A 10,615-nucleotide genomic window follows, 5' to 3' on the forward strand; every position below is an offset into this window, starting at 1 on the left:
CCCAGGTACACTAGAGAGAGATCCACGTGCTTGCGCTGCAGTGTCCCCACCTTCTCCATGCGTTGTGCGACACTTCGAGTTCGGTTATTTCTAACAAAAACACGGGTAAGAATGGAAAAGAGAGCGCCACATTAAAACAGCGGAGGTAAGTGACGAATGTTTCGTAATCTGATCAAGTGTTCCTATTAAATAAGACAAAAATCTCTGCAATGCCTCAGATTAACATTTTACTGTCAATGTGTCTTAACTCCATTCCATCATGTCCTTTATTGATCCGTGCATGCCATGGCATAGGCTGGTAGGGCCTACTCTCAATATCCTAAATTGCTATAGGCTATAGTATTAGGGTCTTTTTGTCTTTATAACCCTAGCTAAGCACATTCAATGTTTGTTTTTTTGCTTGTCTGTCATGTCTGTAATCCGTGGATATTGTAGGTACTGTAAAACTGTATGTCAATGTCATGTGTATGTGCAAACACACCCTACGCGCGACCTCCGAAAGGTGCCCACACAACTGTTAGCCCAATTCTCTGCCTGCAGAAGGTGTGTCCGGATTTCGCCCCGCTGTAAGGAGTCTGACTGACAAATTAATGAATATGTAGGCCTAATGCGAAAAACACAAAGTTCACGTTCATTTTCGAAATTTTCCGATCGACCTCCAGGAAGTGCCGCTAAAGTTCAAGCTCAAAATTCCACCCAACTAATCCTGATTTGTAACAGAGCGTTGTCATTTAAGGTAAATTGTTGTGAAACATAACTCTTAAGCTGTAAGTGGGTGTTATTTGAGCAAATTCTGAAGCTTTGAAGGGGTGCTTTTTTTTAATCGGACTACAAGGTGTTCAGTCCCATGTCGTGCATGCACGCTGTGCACGCCATCTTGCCATGATTCATGACGGCGCAGCCGCATTTTGAACCTGCTTGCCCGTCACGGGCTTACAATGTTTGTGTAATGCTCATGATGTTGTTGCCTACAAGAATTGAAAAAATGAACAACTGATCACAAGAATTTTGTACGTGAACTGAGCTCAGTCCATTTGTATTTGATTTCACAGGATTTGAAATTTGCTTTCTAACGGTATATAGAATGGCCTATGTTCAAAGAAAGTGAAGCTTAACGCAAAGCAAGGATTGCAGGTCACTTTTTTTTTAGGACTTTCCTATGTTATTCAATACAAATATGGAGGCACAAAATACGCTCGTTTAAAATCTTTTAAAAAATCACAACTCCCCAACCCAACATCGCATAACATTGCTTTTGCTATCATTAAAAACCTTATTTTAAAACTTATCCTTTGGCATATGTTACATTTAAATCAGACTCACTTTAAAAAAAATGTCACATGCCTCGATATTGTCAAAAAACAAGCAAACAAACTCCTGGCAATAAGCCTTATTGCCACAATACAGCATGGGTGATTTGGTACAGATGGTCATGATGGTAGAAGGCATTGTGGGAAGGAAAAGGGGGCAATGTTTACTCCTTTTTTCCTTCCCACAGTACCTTTCTGCCACTGTGCAAAATCACTCCTGCGACATTAGCAACCATGGCAATAAGGCATATTGAGATTTCGAGTAAAAAAAATGAAATTGGAATTCAATGCTAGTCATAATGTACAGCATGTGGAAAACACGAATATTAATCCATACCAAGCGAGATAGGCCTTCATGCTACATGTATGAAATGAACAGCGCCTTCACACATTTCATCGTGTCCCTAGAGTAGGACATAATGTCTGCAGCCATATTTCTTGTTTGGTCATAACCTGATCTGGTGATAGTAGACCCTAGAGCCTTTTGTATGAACATGTAAATTAGCAAAATGACCAACTAAATCATACATTGATGTCTGCCTTTACTGCAGAAATTTCGAATTCCATCTTAAGAAAGACCACTTGTAACAACTGCTGTGAAATCAACCAGTGCAGAAACCTCCCTGTTTTATTACTTTCGTTTTTTCACCAGTTCCAATCATATGTGTGCTATTTTTTGTGTGTCCACAGATATTTTCACAGTCATGGCTAAGCCAAAGATGAAGTCGGTGTCCTCACCAAAAGTTGCTTCATACCCATCTAAAACAACAGTCTCAAAAAAAGTTGGTAAACAATCAAGACCTGGTGGTAAACAAGGTGGCAAGCTGCCAAAGCAAAGTGGAGGTTTGAAGAAAGCTAAGAAGCTTCAGACAGAGAAAGCACCCAGTGACAAAGAGAATTCCTCAGAGAGATTCCGCAGGAAGAAGGCATTCAAATTCTCCAGCAGTGGAAGTAAAGCTGCAGCAAAGAAGCAAGGCGTCAAGAGAAAAAGCCCCAGTGATGAGAAAGGTAGCCATAACCAAGACTAACATTAAGGGAAACTCCTAATACTTTTGTGCTTCAACAAAGGCTACATGTTTTCATTGGAACACCATTGCTCACTGGTGGGATTGTCGACAGATCCCTAAATTACATGCAAGTTGCAGGATTTTAATGAATTCCACAGACAGGACTAAAGTTAGTTTCCTCCCATTCCTTCCTTCAAGCCAATAAAGTTCTGTAATCATTTAATAATATTTGTGTTGCTCTGAGTGCAGACATGCCCCATACTGGTTTTGGAGTTCTGTTGCTTGTTGGTCTGACTTGATCTTTTTCCCGTTTGCCGCAGATGAGGAAGGAGATACCAAACGGCCCAAACTTGAAGAATTGAGCTTCAAGGATAGGAAGCTGGAACGACGTAAGCTCAAGAGTAATTATGAACTGACGCAGCGAGCCAAAACAATCTGGAATACTGTCAGAGAGTAAGTAGAGAGGTTGGACAACCAGCCTCTGGGCTTGGACATATTTGAGTGACTGTAGCATGGGGTTAGAACATGTACATTTAGTTCATGTGTGACTTGCCTTGGCAAAGTGGTGTTCTCCAAATTTTCCATTACTCTTTAGGAGAAAAAAAGGGCAAAAAAAAGTCTCGTTCAAATTGTGGATTGGAGAGAAATTATGCCAGGAATTCCGTCTACATTCATTTGAAATAATTTTTAAGTTTGATTTTTTTCCAAAGCTTGGATGTTGCTAGAAGTCTTTGTAATTCCATTTCTGAAATAAACACAATGTACACGGCTGAGGTCAAGTTACAAAACACCTGTCATCTTGATATACTGTGGCAATTTTACAGGAAAAACTGCAGCAAAGAGAAAAGATCCAAGCTGCTGACAGAGCTGTGTGGTCTAATCCAAGGCAAAGTATTTGAGGTAAATTCAAAGTCTCAAGTGTTGTCCATTATGGGTAGGAAATTATGTTTCATTCTAAAAATGTTTAGAAAACTTTCCCATACCGTTTAAATCTTTCAAAGTGTAAACGTCCCACCCTTACCACGGTGTTATTAAAAACTTTAAACACAACAAATTGTATACAATGTAAAAAGTTGAATCAAAGTTCCGGTGATGAATTCAAGGTATTCCTTTGATATGACCAAGCAGTAAAGTGTTCTGAAATTCAGATTACATTTTAAAAGCATTGTTTACATTAATAACCGTACGCCAGATTAAGGCAATCAAAATGTCAAACCTGAAAAAGGGACGTTAAACTCTTGGGGAAATCTGTAAACGGATTTGGAACTTTTTTCGTTTGAATGTTTACATGTAATCCTGAAAACGTTCCACCCTCGTCCATCAACCCCAACAGGTCTATATCAACGTTTTGGAAAATATAGTAAAATCAAGGAAGGTTGAAGTTTTGTTCTAATATTTAGTTGTCAGTTTGAAGCTGTACAAAGTTGCCCTTTAAACCTCTGAAAATCACAGTGTAGTTTCTTCCTTTTTTTTGTAAATTGACTCAGCTTTTGTCAGCACATGATACTGTCAGAGTCATCCAGTGCTGTCTGCAGTTTGGAAGCGACAAACAGAGACAGGAGATCTTTGATGAGGTCAAAGGTCAGTTGCATTTGTTTATGCACAAAAAATTAGGATTTATCGGCTGATTGATAGGCGGATTGGTTTCCTCATTGGAAATGAGAAACATTGAGCCACTCACCAGGAATGTTTGCATCCACTCAAATATCTTCCTGTATCTAGCAAACCAGATTATCTTACAAACTTCAAAAAGCAATTTTCATGCATAACAGATAATTAACTTTAGTCTAGTCTTGATTTGATTGAAATACATTTTTGTTTTGATTTATCTTTCCTTCTCGTAATTCGTAGATTCCTAGTTTTTTACAATGATGCAGGATGATTCAAGAATGGAATGTGAGCTGTAACTGCAATGAAGAATGATCACTGCCTTTTGTGGTCGTATCGGTTTTTTTCTTTCACATCCATTTGACACTTATTTTCTTGTTCATGTACAAAACGTACACGTCTACTTTGTCCTCTATGCATTTTGAACAAGAACAGATGCTGAAAAAATCTTGCTGTTGGCAAAAGGAAAGTACTCCAAGCACTTTGTGATGAAGATGCTTCGTTACGGCAAGAAGGAGCACCGGTCCTACATCATGACATGCTTCCACGGTCAAGTCAGCAAGTTGGTCCGCCATCGGGAAGCAGCAGAGGTCTTGGAGTTGGCATACAACTATCATGCCAATGCCAAGCAGCGTTCGGCCTTGCTGGAGGAGTTTTACAGCCCTCGCTTTGCCATCTTCAAGGTATGAGCCAGCTCTTTGTGATACGATCACCTGTTGCCAGGGCTACCCAGCCGTAAAACATTTTAATTGTTTGGCCCGACTGTTCTCTACTGGTCAGAAGTTGAAGCTGTTGTATAACAATACATTGAAGAAATCTTGGCTTTGTAGTTTGTTTTTGGGTCAAAACCATCTGAAAATGTGCGAGAATGCATTACAGTTGTAGTTATTGTTTTGGTTTTGCAGGAGGAAGGCACCCACACACTTGAGGACATCTTGGAAAAAGAGCCAGATAAGAAGCAGGGCATCATGGAACACATGCTGAAGATGCTGAGCCAAGTCATCGAAAAGTAGGGTCACTTTAACAGTTGAAGATCAACTACAGAATCAAATACCCATCCACAGATTTGACAATCGGTGCTCTCCCAGTTTGTACCGTGTACCGTGGAAGCACTTTACCTTTGCAACAATTTTAAGATATTAAGAGTGAGTTGTGAAGTTGGCTCATTTAGAGTTGCCCATTATTTTTACTCTGCTTTCATGTTGGTTTGGAATAGCGCCCTCTATGCAGCACCCTGATAGGAGGCTGTCTGCTTCTCTTTTGAGACCATGTTCTTAGTTTGAAAAATCACAGGTAGCCCTCTCCAAAAAAAAAAATGAACTTCTGCATCCAAGGAATGATTCAAGAAGGGAGCTTGCGTCTCTTTCTGCCTCTCTCTTAATTTTTGTCTGTAGGTCAGTGGTGAAACATTCCATTGTCCACAAAGCTCTGTTGGACTTCTTGGTTCATGCACCAGCCAAGATGAAGACGGTAAGAAGTTTGCCAATTAGTGGTTTCACAGAGTTTAATTAGGAAAAGGAGCACGCGCAATCACAAATGTACATGTAATGAGAAATACATGTAATTAATTTGGTAGCCTGCACTTTGCAATTGTTTTGAAATTGAATCGGTAAGAATATGTGGTACAGTATTATAATTGCAACTGAATTTCAGGAAATCGCAACAGTTGTTTTCATTTTAATGAATGTTCAGTCATCCAGTGTTAGGATTTCATATATTCATGTTTTGATGAATTTTTTTCTTCAGGAATTGATAGAAGGAATGCGGGACGTGGTTGTTCATATACTTCACACTCATGATGGAGCGAGGGCGGCCATGCATTGCTTGTGGTTTGGCACAGCTAAGGTAATTTCATTATGAATCAAAAAGCCCAGATTGATTCTGATGATGTGTCGACGTGGAACCTGGGTCACTGTATGTCTTGCGCTAACCTGGAAAAATGAGGCTGTTTTTCTTCTTCTTGTCGTGTCTCAGGATCGTAAGGCCATCATCAAATCCTTCAAGACGTTTGTCGTCAAGATATGTAAGGAAGAGTTTGGTCACCTGGTGCTCCTGGCATTGTTTGACTGCGTAGATGACACATTACTGGTTCGAAAAGTCATCATTGATGTAAGCATGCTTGCACTCAGATATAACCCCTAAATTCGAGACATTCGTCCATTAGATGAGACCTTGATGTCGGGTTTGTTTCTATCATTGACTATATCCCTACTGAGCAATTTCCTGGATCATCTGTGTGACGAGTGACATTACAGCATTACGAAAAGTGTAAGCACACAAATGAAAGGAAGGATCTTCAGTTTATAGATTCATAACACACCGGGTCAAAGATTGACCAATCTGGATCAAATTTCACAAGCCCAATTAGCAGAAACTACTGCTTTAAGCAAGATTGGAAGGGAACCAGTCCCACATTATACACAGTGCCTCTCATATTGGGTGGTAACCCACATCTGCTAAGCAGGTTTTTTGTTACTTGGTACATTTCTGTGCTTAGAACCTCTTGTGAATTTTGCTCCCATGCAAGAGGGACTTATGGAGGCATTTTATACCGTGTAATGTTGAAAGTGTTTCAGTTTGAATTTCCTTTGGAGGGAACTCGCTATGCGTGCATGCCTAGGGTCTCGGGTATTTGGTGCATGTGACCAATGTTTGTTTGAACGGTCTTCATTGAACTGGGCCATCTCCCCTGTATTGATTAGGCCATCTCCCCTCTATTGATCAGGCCATCTCCCCTGTATTGATCGGGCCATCTCCCCCGTATTGATTGGGCCATCCCCCCTGTATTGATTGGGCCATCTCCCCCGTATTGATTGGGCCATCTCCCCAGTATTGATTGGGCCATGTCCCCTGTATTGATTAGGCCATCTCCCCTGTATTGATTAGGCCATCTCCCCAGTATTGATTGGGCCATGTCCCCTGTATTGATTAGGCCATCTCCCCAGTATTGATTAGGCCATCACCCCCGTATTGATGAGAGAGTGTTCAAGTCAGGAAGGATACCACCCTTCACTCACACTATGCATGATCTTCATGTTGATGGATTTTAACGTCAAATTCATTCATTCAAGTCAAAAATCAATAATTAGACCTTTAACCCACACAGTCATGAATTTTCCAACACTTGGAGGATGCACAACTATAACTTGTGAAAGAGGTTATTTGATGTTTTCCTTAATTAACAGGAAATGATGAAATCTATCTCAGAGGTTGCAGAGGACCAGTACGGACGTAAAGTGCTACTTTATCTCCTCTCTCCGAGGAACTCCACTCATTTTCATCCCCAGATAGTGGAGATACTAAGGAAAGGAGATGGCAATCCGACCAGGTATCATCAATGGAGGCAAAGACTTTAGGACCTGCTCAATGAAACTGTTATCTCATTAGCTCCGTGCTAGAAAGCTGAAAGGATTAGGCCTAATTTGGAGTTTGTGCATTAATGGCTAACGTGAAGCTGCAATTAAGGCAACGGTTATAACTGGAATACCTGGGGAAAAGTATTGCATAAGAACTTCAGCCATAGTGCCAGTATGAGTGGGTTATGTTGGATGCCAGGACTTCTTAGTAACAAAATTGCTTTTCTTTGTTCCAGCAAAAAGGAAACAGAGCTGAGAAGAAAGGAGTTGTTAGCGGCAGCCTCGGATCCTTTGCTTAGCTTTGTAAGCGAGAACGCCAAGGAACTAACTTGTAGTAAATCAAGCTGCCTCCTCCTGCTAGCTGTACTTACCCACGCCAAAGGTAAACATTTCTCACAACCAAGTTTTCATTCCGCGTCTAACTAGAGCTTTCTTAGTATCAATTTGATAATGTAACCATAAATTAATGCAGCAATCACCACTTGTTGTTGCGTAATGCCAATGCTGTGAACCGTGCTGTGTTTGGTTGATACAGTTGGGATCGTGTCTATTAAGTGAATGCCCTTCTTGTAGGGTTTTCCTTGAGTGCATCAATCAGTATCCATAATTTCTTTTGTCCACAGGTGATAAGGTTGGAGGGTACCAGGCAATTGCATCCTTAGCTGCCGAGGAGTTTATACCAGCCTTGGCAAGTGATGAAGAGAGCCAGCTAAATGAGGTACAGACACGCTTAGATGGAGTTTGATCTTGTAATTTTTTGTGATGTGGTATATCAAGTACTCAATGACTCACAAGATTTAATAATAAAAATAACTGTTATTAAAAAGATTTAGTCAAAGAAAGTTACTTGTTGATTGTAGAACTCGAATTCAGTGACTTAAGATTTAGACAAAACTGCATCTGCAAAAACTCAGGTCACCATCTGTATTCGATTTCAATCTCAGATGTCCAAAGCAGATGCGTAGCTGTAACACTAGACCGGATCAGATCTCATATTCAAGTTATTTGTATGGTGTCACTCAGGCCTCCAACTCAAATTATGATTTGTACTCATTCTTAAATCAGTTGTTGACTGTTGATGACTCGGATTGCGATTGAGTAACTCAGAACTCAGACCATTACAAGTGACCCGAGCCTCTTGACTTGTCTTAGACTTTATCTTGTGCTTGGACTTCAGAAATTGATAGTACGAGATTAATATGTAGTAATTTCTGGGCTTGGTTATTGCACCTGCTAACAACTTCAACTCAGCAACTGCCAACTAACTGAATTATCCCCTCCGTCTGAAATCCTGGACAGGTTCACATCATTGAACATCCAGCGGGTCATCTAGTTATCAGAAAGCTACTTCAGCATCAGAAAACAACACTTGAAAATGCCGCAGGAGGTAACTTGTTCTTCCGATTTTTACTTGAATATTGGACTTTATATCTGACTTAAGAAATGGCAGTAAGGAAGCTACCAGTGAAAGAGGGCTACCCTAGTTTGAGTTGATGTTCCTGGACAGTGGCATAACTACGCCGGGGGGGGGGGACATGTACCCCCAGTGGATGCTTAGTGTAGTTTATTTTCTTGTGGTGCCCCCTTGAAAGAATTGTAGGCAACTCCGGGTGGCCCCCTCCTACATGAATGTTAGCTTTTTAGCTGATAGCAGCTTTTTTTGTCAAGATGTTGACCCTGAATTTCAGATTTTCTTTACACCTGGTTTGTACAAAAGTATAGGAATCTTTTACATTTCAGCTTTGTGCTAGCTCTTTTTGGCTTTAATTTTAAGTGGCCACTCACATCCTCGCTTCCAGAAATTAAGCCCTAGCTTCGCTACTGTTCCTAGGGCTGAGGTTTGGAATGGATATGTGTGGAATTTTGTGGGAAAACTACCAAAAGTGAATTATGAACAACCTTCATTTTATTTATACTAGAGGAAAGATAGCAATGTATCTATTTTCAATGAACAGGTGGCGAGATTGAGCGGCTGTTCTCGGATGTTTTTCTTGATGCTGTCGACCAGAATAGTCTCCAGGCTTGGACCAGAGCCAACAGAGGAGCTTTGGTCTTGGCCAGGTTAGTGTGTACTCGGATGCAAGTCCCTTCCCACAGAGGCCCCCTTTTCTCGTATTTAAAAAAAAGTCATACTTTACAGGGCTAATTCAAGCAGTCAGAACTTCACTGTTGGTGTTTTGTTGCCTGAAACTCTTGGTGAAATGCTTCTTAGATCTTAACCTCATTATAGAGGGTGTAAATTGTCGTCATAATTCTCCATCTCTGTGCATTGATACTAAGTATAATGCAGCCTATAGATTAGTGCATGCGGTGGACTTTGAATTCAAAGCACAATTTATCTTTATCAGACCGTTATAACATTCTTTTTAATGGTTGTATTTCGAATAATAACGGATGTTTAATAGGCCAGATAAAAGATGTTTGACAATGTTTAATATAGAAGTACTGTCGCCCATGTAGTTCAGATAGAGAAACTTCCCTTTCTGCTTCAAGGAAGTTGAAGTAAATTTGTTTCTTTGGTATTCTTTGGATAAGACTTTGAAAACGAAAGTCAACTTTGTCAGTGTTTTTTTTTCTTGTCCTTGTAGCCTTCTGGATTGTGGCCAAACCAAATCACGGCAGCGTGTCATCAGTGCCCTGAAACCTATCATGAGCCATCTTGTGAAGATCAACACCAAAGGAATGGAGGTCCTCATGGAAAAACTGCAGCAGGAGAAATGAACCGTCTGGCCATGAAGTGAACATCATAAGCAATATCTTTTAGCCAGTTCTGTTAGCTACCATCAAATTGTCCAGGACAAATCAGAAATATCTTGGAGAAGAGTGCCCAAAGTGTGAAGGATTTGTTATTCTCATCATATAGCAGGGATGAATTTAATGATAACTTTATTTTCAAATCCTTGGGATGATTTCATGAGATTAAATGTTATTTGTGGGATCTTTTTAGATGTAACATTTCTCAGTTTTGCTCAGTCAACAGGACTAGACGGTCACAGCAATTAATTGAAAGTAATTTCGTCATAAAAACTTTTCTGGAGAAGTCTACACAATATGCATCCTGTTTTGAGGGTCCCCGGCTTGGTATTTAATTGTCACAATGTATAAAACCTTCTCCATATATTACACTGTATCGTAATCACTGTGTTGGTTGTTTCTTGTGAACAGTCAGAAATAATCCTTCAAACCTGACATTTGCATTGTGTCTTCAGACTTTGAATTTTCTGGATGATAATTTTTAATAAAACCATTCAACATCTTTCATGCAGTTGTGTTTGTTCAGTTAAACTTTATTTCTTAATCCAAAGTTATAGCGCCCTCCTGTGGCGACCGATTT

General features: G+C 40.2%; 1 protein-coding gene across 1 annotated transcript; it reads left to right on the top strand.

The window, feature by feature from the left end:
* Positions 1-5: 5 nt before the first annotated feature.
* pum3 (pumilio RNA binding family member 3) lies at positions 6-10,546 on the top strand. The gene is made up of 16 exons (XM_087144393.1): positions 6-145; positions 2,001-2,318; positions 2,638-2,770; positions 3,142-3,217; positions 3,805-3,898; positions 4,361-4,608; positions 4,831-4,934; positions 5,320-5,395; positions 5,672-5,770; positions 5,900-6,034; positions 7,111-7,253; positions 7,518-7,663; positions 7,905-7,999; positions 8,581-8,668; positions 9,237-9,342; positions 9,870-10,546. Exons 2-16 carry the CDS (start codon positions 2,015-2,017, stop codon positions 10,000-10,002), a joined length of 1,980 nt encoding a protein of 659 aa, XP_087000519.1. The 5' UTR covers positions 6-145; positions 2,001-2,014; the 3' UTR covers positions 10,003-10,546.
* The last annotated feature ends 69 nt before the right edge of the window (positions 10,547-10,615 follow it).

Source organism: Acanthaster planci, linkage group LG12 (assembly GCF_054643075.1).
Source record: "Acanthaster planci isolate LZ-2023a linkage group LG12, COTS_SCS, whole genome shotgun sequence".
Taxonomy (NCBI): domain Eukaryota; kingdom Metazoa; phylum Echinodermata; class Asteroidea; order Valvatida; family Acanthasteridae; genus Acanthaster; species Acanthaster planci.